Source organism: Pelodiscus sinensis, chromosome 2, assembly GCF_052426305.1.
Source record: "Pelodiscus sinensis isolate ZL-2025 chromosome 2, ASM5242630v1, whole genome shotgun sequence".
Classification (NCBI taxonomy): Eukaryota; Metazoa; Chordata; order Testudines; family Trionychidae; genus Pelodiscus; species Pelodiscus sinensis.
The window spans coordinates 25,276,527-25,296,838 of record NC_143053.1 but is presented as its reverse complement, the minus strand read 5'-3'; the positions used below and the strand labels follow the sequence as shown (position 1 = coordinate 25,296,838).

The window sequence follows — 20,312 nt, the reverse complement described above, 5'->3', positions numbered from 1 at the left end:
CCAATGGTGATATGCTGGGGAGGCTGACGTCGCTGCCAACTCGCTGGGCGAGCGGGGCACGAGGGGCAGTTGCCGCCGGAGCCGCAGCTCCCCCCAAAGAAGCCCCGTTTCACGCGGGCTGCTGCTTGCGAACGGAGCAGCCCTCGCAGCTCGCAGTCCCAGCGGCCACTGCGAACGCGGCTTCCCAAGGGCGCGCAGCGCAACACGCCGCCCCCAGACTCCTCCTCCCTGCCCGCCTCGCGCGGCCCCGCCCGCCTGCCTCTGACGTCACTTCCCGCCCCGCTTCGCTTCCCCGGCCTGTCATCGCCTTCCGCCTGGCTGTTTCCAGGGTAACAGGCCGCGCCGGTGGGAGACTCCGGTCGCTCTCCCATCCCCCCGCCAAACGGGGGAGTCGCCCCAGCTCTGCGTAAGTAGTTCAGCAGCGGGCTAGGAAGGCACCCCGCTCTCAGCGATCTCTCGATGCCTTTCACCCATCCCCCCGCGCAGAACCGCTCTGCCCCTCCCCCTTGAGGATTGCTCCTCCCCCAATAAGGACACCCCCCCCATAGAGGACTGGCCCTCTTCCTCCCCCCCCCCCCGCCCAACAAGAGACCTGGGTCAACCCCTCCCCCCAATGGAAATTCTTCCCCTAGTTCAGCGCTTTCCAAAACTACCAGTAGTCCCGTGGCACCCTAGAGACCCCCCCCCCCCCCGAGACTTTTTCAACCTTTCCAGACAGTTGTAGCCCTTTCAGGGGGTCTGATTTCACTTGCTTACCCCCAAATTCCACCTCATTTCAAACCTAGCTGCTTACAAAGTCAGACAGAAAAATACAAAACTGCCACAGCCCACTGTTATTGGGCCATTGCTTCCTTTCTCATTTTTGCCATGTGATTATAAAATCCATTGGAATTTAAGCATCGGACATAGTATATACTGCAGTATAAACAAGTCATCGTGTGAAATTTTAGCTTCTACTGACTTTGCTTTCTAAATAGCTTGTTATAAAACTAAGCAAATACCTAGATAAATTAATGTGTCTTCCTGGGGAAAAAAAATGAGTATATCTCTGGCTAAGAGCAGCAGCCCTCCAGGAGAATAGTAAAAGGACAGTGTTTCCTGCCTCCATGGGAGTCTGGGACTGAAGTATAAAGGGTTAGTTCCCTCTCCATCCCAGTAGAATATGAGACTGCGTCCCCACTTCAATGCAAAAAGAACCTCCTGTTGTTTTCCAGTCTTTAAACTCCAATGACCCTGGGGGAAAGGATGGAGATTGATAACCCCCTGATCCCCGAGTATGGTGTAACCCCTATAGTAAGTAAGTAATTGAACCCATGTGTTCCATCCCATCCCTTCTGGTGAGCAGCCTTTCCTGTTGTAACATGGTGCCCGGGAGTCACAACTGTCTTCCTTTGGGTGGAAAGTTTGGGGTCTATTTACCATTTTCTAGATTTTTGTACAGTGTGTACAGCATCTAGAATGCTAGAGAGGAGCTTGAAAAACCAAAATAAATGCAACAATATCTAGATGCGGATTTTTTTAAACATTTGTATTACACTTTTCTTCCCAAAGTTGCTCTCAGACTACATATAGCACCTGAAAAACAGCGACTTGTGAGGTGGAGAGGACAGCAATTGAGTTCACATCAGTTATACAAGACAACAGTGAAAGAAAGGGCATTTGGGCCATAAGCACTAGGACAAACTCCGACTTGTAGAAAAAGTGCCCTAGACTCTTTCATGTCCACATAGAGCAGATAAAAGACAGGACTCATCCAAATAATCACTGAAACTGTTCAGATATAAATTGCTAGAGCTTAGTCCTATGAGTTACAAACCTGTGGTTCAAGGAAACTGAAGATATTTCAAACCTGATGCTTAGAACACCAACCCGTCTTTTGCCTGTTTAGTAATACAGGCAGTCCCCGAGTTACACGGATCTGACTTACATAGGATCTGCAGTTACGAACGGGGCTTTTCTCGCCCCGGAGGACGGGAGCGGCGGGACGCCCAGATGAGCCGCGGTCCCGCCGCCCGCGTCCTCCGGGGCGAGAAAAGCTGCTCCCCGTCTCTGGTCTGCTGGTCAGACCAGGGAGACGCGGAGCAAAGCCGCGGAGGACGCCCGCAGACCAGGGAGATAGGGAGCAAAGCCTTGGAGGCTGCCCGCAGCAGGACAGCCGCAGCGCGCCTGGGCTGTCCCGCTGCAGGTGTCCTCTGTGGCTTTGCTCCACGTCTCCCTGGTCTGCTGGAGAGGGGGGGGAGGCGCAGCTAGTGCCCCCTCCCCCCCAGCAGACCAGGCTTTTCTGCCCACGATGCCTGGGGTAGAGCAGCTGGGGCGCTGCTGGGTTGGTCCCGCAGCGCCGCTCCTTGGTGCTACTGGACCAACCCGGCAGCACCCCAGCTGCTCTGCCCCAGGCGTCCCCAAGTCAGCCGCTGCTGAAACTGACCAGCGGCTGACTACAGGAAATCTGAGGCAGAGTTGCTCTGCCCCCAGCTTCCTGGAATCAGCCGCTGATCAATTTCAGCAGCAGCTGACTTGGGGACGCCTGGGGTTCTTAAGTTGAATCTGTATGTAAGTCAGAACTGGCATCCAGATTCAGCCGCTGTTGAAACTGATCAGTTTCAGCAGCGGCTGAATCTGGACGCCAGTTCCGACTTACATACAGATTCAACTTAAGAACAAACCTACAGTCCCTGTCTTGTACGTAACCCGGGGACTGCCTGTATAGGTGGGTTTTTTCATATTTGGGATAAGGGTGTCTTGGCAAATGGAACAGTATAGTAAGAATACAGAATTTTAACTGGGAACTCATGAACTATACTTCATCATCTCTTTCTCCGTGTCTGTGTGCAGCCTTATTTTGTGGGATTGACTGAAGTCAAACAATGTCTACTCCTCCTCTTGCTGGGACAGGGATGCCTCCTGGTGCTTTCTCAGGACCACAGGCTCAAGCAGCCCGGGAAGTGAACACAGCTTCTCTCTGTCGCATTGGCCAAGAGACTGTGCAGGATATTGTATTTCGGACAATGGAAATCTTTCAGCTACTGAGAAATATGCAGGTGATATGCAGAAAGATCTTCCCTTTTCCTACTCTGTTCCCTTTCCATCTCCAGTGTCTCTCTTCCTCCCAACTACAGGTTGAACCTCTCTAGTTTGGCACCCTTGGGACCTGACACATGCCGAACCAGAGAATTTGCCAGCCCACAGGAGGTCAATATTGTCTAGCACCATTACCAGCATTACCACTGTTTACTGGGATGTTAAAAGACATTTAGGGCTTAATTCAAGCTAAATAACAGCACAGAATACTGAGAGCAAGGACTGGTGGCTGTATACAAACTTTATGGGTCTACAGGAAACTTGGCCACAACCAGGATAAGTGGACATCCAGTTAACTAAAATCATCAAAAGGTGCCCCCATTGGTATTGGTACTCCTACTCCTCACGATGGCTAAGGGAAGCCAACCGGAGCATTAGCTCCCGTTGACCTCTCTGTGTGGATGGTGCAGAAACTCGATTTAAGATATGTTGACTCCAGCTACAAAATTAACATAGCTGGAGTTGCATATCTTAATTTGACCTTCACTGTAATGTAGACCAAGCTTTGGTGTCCCGTGGGTACACTCAACGTGTAAGACTTTTATCTTCATGTTATTTCTTAAAAAGTTGCAAATTGCTGCAAGAAAAATATCCTTAATTAATTTTGTTTTGTGCAATGGCCAATACAGTTTGATTTGGTACTGAAAATCCTCTGTTATTGTAAATACAGAAATGAGATGCTATTCTTAAATTAAGAGTAAATGTGAAAAAAGAATAATTTATCTGTGGATTGAATAAAAAAGTAGTACAGTGTACAGGCTGTATAATATTATTAACAGGAAATAATACAGTTGTTTGAAAATGTTCCTTAGATCAAAAAGGGAGGATACAAAAAATCATCTGTGTAAATTATTTTTCCAGCATTTAAATAGAGTAAAAGAAACCATGGCTTCTATGAAATTTAATACAGTTCACATATTCTTGAAATATTTTAACCCTTTAAGCTATAACCGGTAAATATAAATAGTTTATCTTAGTTCTCTTTTCAACTCTTAAATAAATCCACATGCATTTACATGAAGTATTTAAATAAATTAGATATAGAGAAATAATTTTTAAAATAAATATTTTCTGTATTTTGTAACAGTACTAAAACACTTCTCTGGATTTCATAGTGGAGTTCTATTTGTGGAAATGTATGTCTGCATTTCCTTCAATATTTGGTTTTACAGAAATCGATCTTAGGCTTTTCTTTTCTCTTAAAAACCACAGAAATGTGACACTAAGGCCTAGTTTACACTATAAACTTATGTCAGTATAACTACATTGTTCAGGGGTGTGGAAAGATTGCAACCATGAGTGACCCAGTTATGCCAACCTAGCTCCTAATACAGACAGTGGGTTTTGTCAATGGGAGGTTTTCTCCAATTGACATAACTACAGGCAGTCCCCGGGTTACGTACAAGATAGGGACTGTAGGTTTGTTCTTAAGTTGAATCTGTATGTAAGTCGGAACTAGCATCCAGATTCAGCCGCTGCTGAAACTGATCAGTTTCAACAGCGGCTGAATCTGGACACCAGTTCTGACTTACATACAGATTCAACTTAAGAACCCCAGGCGTCCCCTAGTCAGCTGCTACTGAAACTGATCAGCAGCTGATTCCAGGAAGCCGGGGCAGAGCAACTCTGCCTCGGGCTTCCTGTAGTCAGCCGCTGGTCAGTTTCAGCAGCGGCTGACTTGGGGACGCCTGGGGCAGAGCAGCTGGGGTGCTGCTGGGTTGGTCCAGTAGCGCAGCCGCTCCTTGCCACTACTGGACCAACCCAGCAGCACCCCAGCTGCTCTGCCCCAGGCGTCCTGATTCAGCCGCTGCTGAAACTGATCAGCAGCGGCTGAATCAGGACTCCTGGGGCAGAGCACCTGGGGTGCTGCCGGGTTGGTCCAGTAGCACCAAGGAGCGGTGCTGCGGGACCAACCGGCAGCGCCCCACCTGCTCTACCATAGGCCCCGGGCTTTGCTCCACGTCTCCCAAGTCTGCTGGGGGGGGCACTAGCTGCATCCCCCCCCAGCAGACCAGGGAGACGCTGAGCAAAGCCGTGGAGGACCCGGGCCGGACCCGCGGCGCTTCCAGATCAGCTGATCCAGTTGGAAGCACTGCGGGTCCGGCCCCGGGTCCTCCGCCGCTTTGCTCAGCGTCTCCCTGGTCTGCAGACCAGGGAGACGCTGAGCAAAGCGGCGGAGGACCCGGGGCCGGACCCACGGCGCTTCCAGATCAGCGCCGCAGGTCCGGCCCGGGACCTCCGCCGCTTTGCTCCCCAACTCCCTGGTCTGCTGGCTCCCCCAGCAGACTAGGGAGACTGAGAGCAGCTTTTCTCGCCCCGGAGGAGGCGGGCGGCGGGACCAGACGTCCCGCCGCTCCAGTCCTCCGGGGCGAGAAAATCCCCCTTCGTAACTGCGGATCCGACGTAAGTCAGATCCGCGTAACTCGGGGACTGCCTGTAGCTCATCTCAGGGAGGTAGAGTACCTATTCCCACTGGGGAAGCTGTCCTGTTACCGTAGATAACATCATTAAGCTGCACGTGTAGACAAGCTGTGAGCTCAGCACTTTTTTGAGTGAAATGGCCAGGTAAATGTATTGTTGGTAAAGAACTGTGACTATCCATGATTTAACTTCAGTTAATTAATTTATATTTGTAGTGTGAGTATGATCACCTCCCAAATGAAAATAATAAAACATATTTCATTTCCATTAGCAGGGAAAACTTGACAAGTTTTGTTTTGGGATGAATGTGTGTGAAAAGCTGTGTAGAGAGCTTATTGTGGAAAAGCTAAGTTGATGAGATGTGTTTTATTGTAAGTTCTAATTTTTGAAGTCCTGTAAGACTGAGTTCCATAATCTAGATCCAGACTCACATTCCCTTTTCTGTGTCATGAGCCTCCTCTCTTGATAAACAGTTTCATGATTCTAGGAAAATTTAGCTTTTAGTCAGGAGAGAAGTGATCTTAGGTAACAAATGTAAACCCCAGAGATAGCAATGAATTTTCAAATTGAAGCTGATCAAAAAATGCCAAAAAACCCACAACATTATTTAATCAAACTGTTAATTTTCAAGAAGTTTCAATCCTTTATAAATTGGTCATAAGCAGAAACAATAATTGAAAAATTTAGAAATATTTTTCTAAAAATGTTGTTGAAACTTCTGTTTTTATATAACTAATTAAAATGAATTGAATACAGACTCCAGTGCATTTGCTAAGCGAATGATTGCTTCACTCTTTATTATGGAGTCTCATTCCCTAATAAATATAGCAAATATATCCAGAGTATGAATGTGTGGATTACTGTGGTCAGATACAGTATGATACCAGAGAGCAGTTTTCTAATTAGTCACAATAGGAAAGAGGATAACATTTGTAAAATGCTTTGACGATGTTAATAAGTTATTGATCATAGAAAAGATGTGTTGATTAGATAGGACTTGGGTTTGTTGATGTTTTTATCAATGATTTGGCATATAAAATTAGCAGATAATGTACAATTTTTAATGTAAAGAAAGTAACTGGAATATCTGTGACTGTTAATGGAATAAAACATGTAATAATAATTATACTGCTAAAAAGTACAATATTTTTTATAAACATTTCATTTTTGTTGATGGAATAGAAAGTTAGTTGTAGTAATTTTTTTTATTAAATTTTAACAACTGTTTTCCTATTTAAATTTCCTTTTTAAGCTACCAAATGGTGTTACGTATCATACTGGGACATACCAAGACAGATTAGGAAAGCTACAAGAACATCTCCGTCAACTATCAATACTCTTCAGGAAACTGAGATTAGTGTATGACAAATGCAATGAAAACTGTGCAGGGTTAGATCCTGTTCCCATAGAGGTAAGTATTTACACTGATATACATGATTGGTGTATCTGAATTTTATTGTTTATTTATGTTACCGTAGCACCCGTTCCTTCACATAGCTTGTTATATTCAGTTATTGTATCAGATTTTAAATGAGACTGTAAACTAGTGGTCCCCAAACTTATCGTGGCTTCCCTTACCAATAATGAAACCTGTGTGTCTCCCCCCCACACACACCCTACAGTATTCCCTCTAATTTTGTATGCCCATGTGCGGAATGAATTTTATTATGTGCAACAGTATGGCTATTATATGTCACACATCACCTCCATATTGGCGCACATCACAAAACTCCTTCACTCATGGAAGGTGTATGACAGGAGTGGGGCCAAGGGATTAAGAGTATAGGAAGGGCCTCAGAGCTGGGACAGAGGCCTAGGGTGAGGGAGTGAGGGCTCTAGCTGGGATTACGGGCTCTGGGGTGGGGTGAAGAAGGGGGGACAGGACTGGGGTGGGAGAAGTGAGTGCTGCTGCTACTACTGAATTTTTGGATTTTCTATATCATTTTACTCTTGTGTTTTGATTAGTTTATTATAAACATGGTGTTATATGTTTTTAAATGTTCACTAAGAAGGGACGAAAAAACAGGATATTTACATTCAGGTGAGTCCATCTAGACCAGTCTCTGAGAAGATTTTCACCTGTTTTAGAGAACAGTACAGGTTGGACTTCCCTATCCGGCACTCTACGGACCTCACCGGTCCAGAATGTGGGAATTTGCTGGACCTGGGGAGATCCCTTACCACTGGCTCCCCAGCCCACCTCCCCTCAGTGCTCCACTGCTGCCGCAGATGGCCTCCCCTGCTTCCAGCCCTTGGTACCACCTGCCCCAGCAGGACTGCTGCTCCAAGCCCCAGCCAGGCTTCTGGCCCTGCAGCCTCCAACTCCCGCCCTGGCTGGGCTGTTGGCCCTACTGTTGATGGCTCCCAGCCTTGGGGATGCCAGCCACTGGCTCCAGCCCCACAGTGCTTCAGGTTGCTGTGGGTTCCAGACCTGGCTCCCCAGATTCTCTGCTGGACCAAGGATGTTGCTGGACCAGAGCATGCTTGTTTTGGGAGGTTTAACTTATATGAGAAATCCTCCAGCAGGTTTTTATGGGATAATCTGCTCGATGGAAAGATTCCTCTCCATCCCCACTAGATGGAGTTGACTTTTGCTCTGTAGCATATAGAATTATATCCCTTCTTGGAGCTTGTTTATGGGATTTGGGGTTTTTAAAGCATTTATTTATCTCTCTAGATATTTTTGTTATCCATAGTAATGTCTAATCCTTTTCTGACATCTTTTAACCTCATGGCCTCAGTGATATCTTGTTCAATGAGTTTCATTGTGCTTTGTGTTGAAGACATTTCTTTTTACTGGTTTTGAGTTAGTTTCATTTTGTTACTCATCTTGTGTATTATGAGGCAGGGTGAATAGAACCTGAATTGACTAAACCATTCACTGTTTTGTGTCCCTTTGGCCTTTATTATGAAAGTGAAAATGAACTATTGGTACATGTGGTATCTTGAAGGGGTAGCATTTTGGCTGAATATAGCAAAATGGTATTGCATTGGTGAATGCAGAGAAATTGTTGTCTGATTCTAATGTAAGTGTATATATTAGGACAAGCTTTCTTCAGGTTCCTAGGTTTCTGTAACTAACATTCCATCCATAAAACTAGACTAAGAAAAGGTTGAATAATCATAACTCCATCTCCTTGTGCATTGCTTATATCATTTCTAATTTTATTCTAATAAAACATTTTGTACACTCTTTTTTATATTAATTTAGCTCCCATCCTGCAACCGAATCCATCAGAACCAATTGCAGGATTCTGGCTTTAGATTACATGTGAAGCATCTTGCAAAAAAAAATCCTTTTTCTATGTTCTGTTTTAATTGACAATTTTTATTTACTTAAATGTTTACAAATCTATTTAATGTATATCTGATAATATAGTCCATATCCTTGTACTGTGCAATTCCTTTTCAACCAACATGTCTGGGGTGTAAGACAATTAACTATGAAGCTGACCTAGTTGCAAACTTTCTTTGCCTGAATTTTGAGTGCTTAACTGTTCAATTTGAATGTTCTTAGTCACTTTTATTTAAAAAAAAAAGGTTTAGAGAGGAAAAAGAAATACCAGTATAGAATATTTGACTGCATGCTATCAGAATGCTGTCTCCTGCTCTGTAGGATAGTAAAGGAAACCCTCCCTCTGGGAACCAGATTAGCTACGTAGCTTCTGCCTTACAGGAGGCAAATATTATGTCCTGCCCTTTCATCACATTTTCACTATCTTGCTTAGATACACATATACAATGTGGAATTTGTTGGCTATTCACTTTTCTCAACTTAAAAAAATTAAAATATCTTTTTATGCTGAGACCAGTCCTGAAAATTTATGATACAAGGGGTAGCTGTTTTAGTAAATTATGAATGTTTGAAAATGAGTTAAGATGGAAATTATCATGCTATCTCAGATAAAACTAGGCAAGTTAAAATGAGTGTAATTAAATAACCGTGTAACTGTTGAAAATTTTAGCAGTTACTCTCAGGGCGCAGTCAGCCAGCTTAAAAGCCGGCTCCCCATGCATACCAAATCCTGCCTGCCACCCTGCGCTTATTCTAATACAGGTTGGACCTCCCTGTTCTCGCACCCTCAGGGTCTGACTGGTCTAACTTAGGGAGTTTGTGGACCAGATGAGGTCAGTTCTGGCCTCCTGCTGCTGGCCGCCAGGTTCCCCTCCCAGCCATACTCCTGGCCACTGGCCCTGGCAACACTCCCAGCCCTGGCTTTGCTCCTGACAATGCACTTGGTTGTGCTCCCGGCCCTGGTCCTGACCGGCTTTGCTCCTAGACCCAGCTCCACTCCCAGCTGCTTTGCTGCTGGACTCACAGCCAAACCCTGCTTCCAGCCACTGGGGCTCCCCGGTCCGGCAACATCTGTTGTCCTGCCGGACCACAAATGTCTTCCCTTCCCCCCACACACACACACTCAAAGGCCCATGGAATGGACCCTGCACTCACTGCTGTGCACCAGGGAGAGGTATTATGTCAACATCTGTCATCCTCCCAGACCAGAGAGGTCCTACTGTAGCAGCAGCATCTTTTCTCAATGCCTAATGTTTGACTCAGGTATGGTGTTGACATGTATAAAAATTCTCATATTTTTTTCAGATATAGGAATTTAAAGAAGCCAACAATGGACTTTGCCTTCATATACAAGTTCTATTAATTCTAAGCTGTTGTAGGGTACTGTTCTTGAATCAGACTAATGTTTTGCTAACAGTCTTCCAGTATATAAAGGTTTGTCATAAAGAAGAGGGTGATAAATTGCTCTCATTGTCCACTGAGGACAGGACAAGAAGTAATGGGATTAAATTGCAGCAAGGGAGATTTAGGTTATGCCTAATTGTTAAATACATCCCATATTGAAGCCTACATAAAACTGCAGTGGCCCAAGCATAGGTCTGTGAGGCATTGTGCCTATTTGACATACTATCTCTCCTTGGTGCACAGCAGTGAGTGCAGGATCCATTCCATGGGCCTTTGAGTGTGTTTGTGGAGGGGGGAGGGGATTAAGCCATGTCCCCCCCCCCCCAATTCTTTTTAGGGCAATTTGCACTCCCAGAGAAAGCAGTGAAGTCTTTGCTCTTTTATGCATCTATCCAAAGTCTGAAGACAGTCTGGCCCTAATGTAGCACACCTGTAAAAATAAACTTTCCTTCTTGTCCTTTTGCCCCTTTTTTCCCTTACTCCCCCTCTCAGGCTACGTTTACACTACGCGTTTTCTTGGCAAAAAATATGCTAACGAGGGACTCATTTGCATGAGTCGTGATCTCATTTGCATATTTTCTGCCGATCCGTTTCTTGCACTGGGGTTTTTGCGCAAAAACCCCAACGTGAAAATGGATTGGCAGAAAATATGCAAATGAGATTGCAACTCATGCAAATGAGTTCTAATGTTTCTTGATTCAGTATTCGCAAATTTTGCCATTTGCAGTGGTGCTAGGAATGCACCCCCTTCAAATAATGAGGGTTTCCCTTCATTTCCATAACAGAAATGAGAAATTTATTTTGGCTGATGAGGTTTATAGTACTTGAACATATTGTGTTTCTTTTCAGATTTTCAGCTGACATAGAAAAATAGTATTTTTACTCAATCTCTAACATTTTGTTCACCTTCATAGCAACTTATTCCATATATTGAAGAGGATGGATCCAAGCATGATGATCGTGGTGTTGCCAGCCAGCTTCGTTTTGCTAGTGAGGAGAGAAGGGAAATCATGGAAGTAAATAAGGTAGCAAAGTTAAGATTGATTGGCAGAATGCAAAAAATATGTTTCTTTGTCTGTGTGAAGCTTGTATTATTAGATTGCGCCATAAAATGCAATGTGTTTGCTGTATGGCCCCAAGTGACAAGTAGTTCAATAGTAAACATTTCTTTTATATCAGGATTTCTGTGTTCTCCATAGTTCAGCGATTTTTTATTTTGTTCTGCTTGTTGATTGCTGCATTAAGGCACCCCCACAGTATAAACTGTGTTGCTCTCTACCATGTTTCCTAGCCCAAAACAATTGGTTTGCTTTTTCTCTTTTGAGAAATTGAAGAAGAGCTAAAATTATTATTAATTCACAATTTTATTCTGATAACATTTGTCAAGTATAGCATTTATGAAACACTAACTGGGTCAAGCAAAATGTATCAGATACACTAAAGATGCTATTACATTTTCAATCTGAATGCAAGTATAGTTACTAATTATAGTTTTATTCATACCTAAAAAAATGACCAATTAACATTTACTAAAGAATATAAAAGTGCAGCGTTACTAAAGCACAAGTATTTGGTCTCTCAAATTGTAAAACATAAAGGTAGAATTAATTAAATATTTGTAGGGCTGGAATAGATCTACCTGAAAACAATTAAGTAGAAAGCATTGCAGGTATATGCAAAATAGAAAACAACTGAACAAATGGAGTATCTAGATTCCAAGTAATTAAAATACATGGTAGAGTGAAAAAAAAGAAAATCCACTGGAAATATTTCTTTGATGTTTCAACTTCTCATTTCCCAGTTAGTGAGAGAAAGATGTTACATAAAACCCCATATTTATTCACACCATAGTAAAAAACATGGGCACAGCATGTGAATTTAGAGAGAAGCAGTTGAAAGCTTTCCTGTTGTATTTTACCTTCTTATATGTTGATATAGCAGGATTTATATATTAAATTCCATGTAATGTTATACTGTGAATTTATGCACATTTATTTGCAATTTTAACTGTAAATAAACATAACTGTCTGTTACTTGCTTTTCTTATGATAGTTTTATGGCATGGTTTTACCCTTGTTGTTATACTCATATGCAGATTTGTTATTTAAACCTCCTTAGTATGCTGTTGTGGTATTTCATTAATGTTTAAACTTTCCTTTAACAAATAAGTTGTTAATCAAAGAAATGTAGAACCGGAAAGGACCTTGAAAGGTCATATAGTCTAGTCTCCTACACTGAGGTAGAACTTACTACTGCCTATGCCTCCCTGACAGGTATTTGCTTAATGTGTTCTTAAAAACCTCCAATGACAGAAATTCCACGACCTCCCTAGGTAATTTGTTCCAGTGCTTAACTACCATTACAGTAAGGAAGTTTTTCCTAACCTAAATCTCCCTTGCTGCAATTTAATCCCATTACTTCTTGTCCTGTCCTCAGTGGATAATGAGAGCAATTTATCACCCTCTTCTTTATGACAAACCTTTATATACTGGAAGACTGTTATCCTGTCTATTCTCAATCTTTTCTTCTTCAGACTAAACAAATCCAATTTTTTCAATCTTTCCATGTAAGTCATATTTTCTAGATGTTTAGTTGCTTTTGTGGCTCTCCTCTGACTTCTTCCAGTATGTCTACATCATAATGTGGTACCAAGAAATGAACACAGTACTTCACTTGAGGCCATATCAGTACTACATGGAAAAATTTCATCTAGTCTTTCTTGTAACACCCCTGTTAATATATTTCAGAATTATATCTGCTTTTTTGCAACAGAATTACATTGTTTACTCATATTTAGTTTGTGATCCACAGAAAGACCCAGATTCTTTTAGGCAGTACTCCTTCCTAAGCAGACATTTCCCTTTTTGTTTTTTTGCAGTTTTATACTCCTGGAGGAATTCTGCACCAAAAAATTAAAACTTCTGTGCACAATATTTTAAATTTCTGCAAAATTCTGCATATTTTATTTGTCAAAATAACACAATATGATCGTGCCAGTTTCAATTAGGGATGTACTAGGTTAACTGTTTACACGGTTAACCTATAAGCCTGGGCTTATTAGTTACCATAAACAGTTACATGCAGGCTGCCGCTCTGCTCCTAGGGACCCCATGCTGCAGATTCTGTATCAGAGCCTGTAGCACCAAGCGGCAGCCAGGTCCCTGGGAGTGGGGCAGGACCCAGCTTAAAAGCCAACTCCTGGCGTGTACCAACTCCTGTATCAGAGGTAGAAGCACGGGGTGGCAGCCGGTGCCCGCCGGCATTCGAGGAGCTAGGTGCAGGTGCATATAACTATGTAACTGATGAAAATTTCAGCAGTTACATAATTATCCAAATACCTGCTATTTAACATCCCTAATTTCAGTTATTTAGATAATTTCAAAATATTTGTCAGCAAGTATGTCTGTAACAATATAGATAAAAAAAGAATTTTGGTAGGTTATTTTAATTTATTTTTTACAAATAGATTCCTAACCGGTTATATTAATAGAAAACTTTGAGTAATTTATTTAAACTAGGGGCTGTACCTTCTGCTCACTACGCTCGCCAACCCCCTCTGTCCACCACAGCTGGATTGTCGCCTCAGCAGGTGGAGGGCCGCCACCTGCCCTTCTTGTGGCTAGATGGGGGCGGGACTGTGGGGCCTGCCCCAGGATTGGGGCCAGGGACAGGATACTGCGGCCAGCTGTGTGTATCGTGCATGTTTTATCAGCCTACTTTTGTATAGGAGCTAGGCATGGACCTTATACTCTCATCAGGGGTATAGTGGACCACAAGTTGAATATGAGTCAACAGTGTGATGCTGTTGCAAAAAAAGCAAATATGATTCTAGGTTGTATCAACAGGTGTGTTGTAAGCAAAACTCGTGAAGTCATTCTGCCGCTCTACTCTGCGCTAGTTAGGCCTCAGCTGGAGTCCAGTTCTGGGCGCCACATTTCAAGAAAGATGTGGAGAAATTGGAAAGGGTACAGAGAAGAGTGACAAGAATGATTAAAGGTTTAGAGAACATGACCTATGAAGCCAGGCTTCATGAACTGGGCTTGTTTAGTTTGGAAAAAAGAAGATTAAGGGGGGACATGATAGCGGTTTTCAAATATCTAAAAGGGTGTCACAAGGAGGAAGGAGAAAATGTGTTCCTCTTGGTTTCTGAGGACAGGACAAGGAGTAATGGGCTTAAAGTGCAGCAGGGGAGGTTTAGATTGGACATTAGGAAAAAATTCCTAACTGTCAGGGTGGTCAAATATTGGAATAAATTGCCAAGGGAGGTGGTGGAATCTCCCTCTCTGGAGATATTTAAGAGCAGGTTGGATAGACATCTGTCAGGGATGGTGTAGACGGAGCTTGGTCCTGCCTTGAGGGCGGGGGGCTGGACTCGATGACCTCTTGAGGTCCCTTCCAGTCCTATTTTTCTATGATTCTATGATCAGAAAAAAGAGGCTCAACAACTTTTATATGTTGCCTTGATTGAATTTTTGACATCTCCCAAAGGAACAGAATCACCAACACTGAGGTGCTCAAACAGGCCAGTATACCAACATGGAAACACTCCTCAAGCAAAGACATCTCCACTGACTTAGGCAAATTTGCCAAATGAATAATGGGATTATTCTAATGGACAGCCTCTATGACAAATTGGCATCTAGGAAAAAGACCCAAAAGATGCACCAAATCGTGCTTCAAAGACATGTGTAAACAAATCCTCAAAGAAAAGGCAAGGAGGTAGATAACTGAGAAAATCACACTTGTGACTATAGTGTTTGGAACAAAAGCTTAACAAAGTTTTCCAGAGTTACAAGAGGAAGTTAAGGCAGCTTAGCAGAGAAGAAAAGAGTTTGCAGAAGGTAGAGCCTAAGGCGGAGCCCAAATGGTTATGACATCACTTTTAAATGTGACAGATGCAGCAGAGTGCGTCTCTTCAACCATAGCCATGGCTGCCATGAGACAAATTGAGTAAATTCTTTGCTTCTCAGGGTGCATATCCATGGTCTGTCGAGGCTGAAAGAAGCCTACTATGACTGGAAGCTCTCCTGTTGTAATAGATAACATTTTCATTACGCATGACAGCAGCACAGCTTCAGTGCTGTAAATGTAGACAAGCCCTGAATTTGCTTCTCTCTCAATCCCAGTATTTCCGCACATCATAATCTAGAATGAGTAAGATGCAGTTTCCTGGCCTGAACATCACTTATAAATCCCAGTTGAGGTGATTTGGGAGAGCTGCTGGAAAAACTTGAACAGCTCTTTTCCTCACGCTTTGACTGGTTCAGACTACCTCAGAGTTGTCCTACCTCACAGTTACAAACACCTCAGGAATGAAGGTTGTTCAGAACTCTGAAATGTTTATAACTCTGAACTAGGGATGTAATAGTGTGTATAGTCAATTAACAGATTAACCAATAAGCAAAAGCTTATAGGTTAATGCTACAGAATACACTCATTTCCCTCCCCGCACCTTGCCAGTAAATTTTTTAGCAGGCTGGCCAGCAGCCTGGCTCAGTCCTGGTTTGCGATGGCCTGGGACCTACCCCCGCTGCATCTCTGCATTTAAAGTGTATTAAGAACTGGGCAGGCAGGCAGCCCAGCTCAGTTCCAGCTCGTGCCAGGTCCCGTGAGGCGAGTTGGTTTTTAAACAGTCTCCCCTTGCAGACACCAGTTCCCGCCTAGTACAGAGCAGCAGCATGGAGTGGCAGGGGGCTTCTCCGGAGTGGGGCCAAGCACACTGGGGACTGTAGAATAGTTGAGTGACCGATAAGAATTCATGAGGTTACTTGACTATTCAGTTAACTGATATTTAACATCCCTACTCTGAACAAAATATTATGGTTGTTCTTTCAACAGTTTACAGCTGAACATTGACTTAACATAGCTTTACTCTATGGAAGAAAAGTGCTGCTTTAGCTATCTTAATTTAAATGAATCAAGCACAGAAACAGTTTCTTTACCATGTCAATTTTTTTTAGTAGTTCATGTTTAACACTGTACTACTGTTTTGTTGTTTTGTCTTTGTCTCTGCTGCTGCCTGATTGCATACTTCCAGTTCCAAATGAGGAGTGTAGTTGACTGGCCAGTTTGTTAACTGGTGTTCATTACTCTGAACTATACTGTATTACTGTAGTACTAATCCAGTATTTTCCTAAGCACTGTATTCACACAAAATATGTTCACATAAATGTATATGTTCCCCCTAGACATTTTAACTACAGGTAGAACCTCTCTGGTCCAGCCACATCCGTGGTCTAACAGGACCACGGGTGTTGCTGGACCAGATTGTTCATGGATGAGAGAGCCCAACCCCAGAGGTTGCCAGTGTCTGTGTGGAGTTGGGCTGGCAGCCCGCAGAGAGCCTGGCTAGTGGCCTTTCAGGCACAGGGCCAGCATCCAGGAGCAGAGCACTGCTTGGGGTAGGGAACACCAGCCGTGGCCAGAGAGAGGAGCATCTGTGGCAGCTGGCACCAGAGCTCAACCAAGGACAGAGAGCCCAGGCCAACAGCTGGGAGCAGAGCTCCACCAGGAGCAGGTAGCCCCATCCGGCAGTGAAGCCCTGACAGGAAGGACTGGAGGTTAAAAGTGGAGCAGCAGCTAGCACTGGCAGCAGCCAGGCGCAGACCTGTGCTGGAGGCAGGGAGCCCTGGCTAATGGCCAGGTGTGGATCTCTACTGGTGGACCAGCAGAGAGACAAAGTTCTGACCAAATGACTGTTGTGAAAAGAAAAGAGTATTGTGTCCAGTTCTGGGCCCCCCACTACAGAAAGTACCGTAAAATCTCGAGTATAATGCGCACCTATGCATAATGCGCACCTACCTTTTAAACGTCAGAAACCCTGAATAAACTGAACTCTTATCTATAGTGCATACCCCGATTTTGCCGTATTTTGTCTTGCCATTTTGTATTGCCGGGTAATCACACGTGAGCACACGAGTATATAGTGTGCAGCGTTCCATGCTCTCTTTGGGATGGCATGAGTTGTCAGTGATCTTACACGACCACTGAAAAACTGAAAGTTGTTAGCTATGCTGAGGTTCATGGCAACAGAGCTGCCAGCAGTGAATTTGATAACATAGCAGAGTCTAACATTCGGTTTTGGAGATAGCAGAAAGAGCACCTGCAAGCACTGCCTAGGATGAAGATAGCTGAGCGAGGTAAAAGTGCTGCATATCCTGAGTTGGAGGCCAAGTTGGTTGAATGGATTGCTGAGCACAGACAGCAAGGCGGTGGTGTTAGCATTGCAGAAGTTAGAATGAAGGCTTTGACCATTGCCAAAACGTGCGCTAACACAGCCGGGTTTAAAGCTTCATATGGCTGGGGCGATCGGTTCATGAATCGCTATGGCCTATCGGCCCGACACCGAACAACAATCGTGCAGAAGCTACCAATGGACTCAGGCACCAAGTTACTGCAGTTCCAACAGTTTATCATAAAGCTACGGAAGCACCACTGCTACGACCTTTCATTAATTGGTAACGCAGATCCGATACCATTAAATTTCGATAATCCCTACAACAGAACACTTGAACTGAAAGGTGCCAAGACAGTCTCCATTGCTACCATAGGCCATGAAAAGTCTAGGTTTACCATAATGCTTGCTTGCATGGCTGACGGAACGAAGCTGCCTCCTTATATTGTGTTCAAGTACAAGACAATGCCAAGGAATGTAATCTTCCCGAACACTGTTCACTTGCGTGTTCACCCAAAAGGCTGGATTGATGATGCTTTAATGCTTGATTGGCTACAGACGGTTTGGGCAAAGCAGCCAGGTGGACTTATGAGAAAGCGGTCTCTAATAATTTTGGATGCATTTCGGTGTCATCGTATGCCATCCGTCAAGAAAAGGCTTCAGCAGGACAAAACAGACTTGGCAATTATTCCTGTGGAATGACCAAAATGTTGCAGCCACTTGACGGGACAGTTAACAAGCCAATGAAAGATGCACTACGCAGGAAATGGAACACTTGGTTGTTGGAAGGTGAACATACATTTACTGCAGGTGGACGTATGCGAACACCAACGCTGCAAGATGTTACCCAGTGGATAGCGGATGTCTGGCTTGAACTTGATCCCGCTATGATAAGGAATGGGTTTCTGAAATGCAGCATCTCTAATGCTATGGATGGCAGCGAGGATGATGCCCTGTAGATGGATCCGAGCGACGATGAATCAGCCAAGGGCGAATTACGGGTATGCAAAGATGACAGTGATTTGTATTACCTGGATGAAGATGTCGAGGACTATACCCCGGAAGATATTGCTCAACTGTTCGAGGAAGATTCTAACAAAAGCGAATTCAAGGGCTTCGAAGATGAGTAGATGATCAATTAACATACCAGTATTTGCTTGTTTGCGCTGCCATGTTGATTTCATTTGTTTAACTTACCTTTTTGAAACTGTGTATATAGTTGCTTGTTGATGCTAATAAAAATCAACTTAACCTCTGGTGTCCTGCGATTAATTAGTTGCCGTGGAACTACCAAATGAAAACTTTAAAAAAAAACCTGCTATGGATAATGTGCACCCTGACTTTAATGCTAAAAAAAAAAACGGGGAAAAAGTGCGCATTGTACTCGAGATTTTACGGTATGTGGATGCATTGGAGAGGCTCCAGCGGAGGACAACCAAACTGACTAGGGGGTTGGCGCACATGACCTATGAGGAGAGGCTGAAGGATTTGGGTTTGTTTAGTCTGCAGAAGAGAAGACTGGGGGGAGATTTGATAGCAGCCTTCAACTTCTTGAAGGGAGGTTCCAAAGATGATGGAGAGAGGCTGTTCTCAGTAGTGACGGATAGCAGAACAAGGAGCAATGGTCTCAAGTTACAGTTGGGGAGGTGTAGGTTGGATATTAGGAAAAACTATTTCATTAGGAGGGTGGTGAAGTACTGAAAGGGATTACCTAGGGAGGTGGTGGAATCTCCATCCTAGAGGTTTTTAAGTCTCAGCTTGACAAAGCCCTGGTTGGGATGATTTAGTTGGGATTGGTCCTGCTTTGGGCAGGTGGCTGGACTTGATGACCTCCTGAGGTGTCTTCCAGCTCTATGATTCTATGGACAGTGTTCCTACAGCTCTTCTTAACTCTGTTTTTTTTCTAATCCTCTAAAGCGAGCATGGCTTACAGTTGATTTTGATAGGATCATTGATGTGTGAGAATAAATCACTGTGCTTCTTTATGTAGTGTGGGTTTTCTATGGGGGGGGGGGTATTAAAATTACATAGTCTAAGCTTGATCAAACTCCACTTGATAAATTCTTTCTTTTCACAGAAACTGAAACAGAAGAATCAGCAGCTGAAGCAAATTATGGATCAATTACGGAATCTCATTTGGGACATAAATGCCATGTTGGCAATGAGGAACTGAACTATGATACAATTCAAGTATTTTTTTCTAATTATGAAAATGGACTTTATTTGTTTTAAAAAAAACTTAATTTCTTTTTTTCTGAAAGGCCATGTATTTTCCCCTCTCCTAATACCATTCCTATACAAAACTTTAATGTTTTTAAATAGTTTCTTTTGTAATATTTAAATGTATGTTCTGTTTGTATATACAATTCATCATATAATTTGTACATACAATAGACTTTGATTTGTGTTTACCGCAATAAGCTTTGTAACCTCTAGTCATATTTTTGGTAGCATTTTTTAAAGCTGTCTTCAATACTTGAGTTTGAAATAAGTTTCTCAGTGTTTGAACAAATAAAGCTTTTGTTTTAAAAATAGTCAATGCTCAAATATGTTCAGTTATATTTTCAGTATTTTCACTGGTCTGTAGTGAACAGTGCTTACATGGGAAAAATGAGGGATGTAAGTGATATTAAGGACATTTAAAATAAAGGATTATGGTTTTGATTGTAAGTAATAATTGGATGCTGGGATGATACATAATTGGATCATAGAAATTGCGGTACCAGATCAGAAGATTAGTCTGTTTTGTCCAGTGTTATGTATAACAGAGGAAAGTACTACATGTTTCAGATCAAAGTGCAAGAGATAGTTCAGGTTATTTTAAAGGGATTAGGTAATTTCCTCCGAACTGTTTATGATGGGGCATTGCATATTTTAATTGGAATATGTATTATGAATATGACATAATGGGAATATGCTTTCTGCAGGACACTTCATGTG

At 43.2% G+C, this 20,312-nt stretch overlaps 1 protein-coding gene across 1 annotated transcript; it reads left to right on the top strand.

The window, feature by feature from the left end:
- Positions 1-251: 251 nt before the first annotated feature.
- MED30 (mediator complex subunit 30) lies at positions 252-19,906 on the top strand. Its single transcript, XM_075920195.1, has 5 exons — positions 252-406; positions 2,833-3,038; positions 6,752-6,910; positions 11,113-11,223; positions 19,450-19,906. Exons 2-5 carry the CDS (start codon positions 2,865-2,867, stop codon positions 19,543-19,545), a joined length of 540 nt encoding a protein of 179 aa, XP_075776310.1. The 5' UTR covers positions 252-406; positions 2,833-2,864; the 3' UTR covers positions 19,546-19,906.
- The last annotated feature ends 406 nt before the right edge of the window (positions 19,907-20,312 follow it).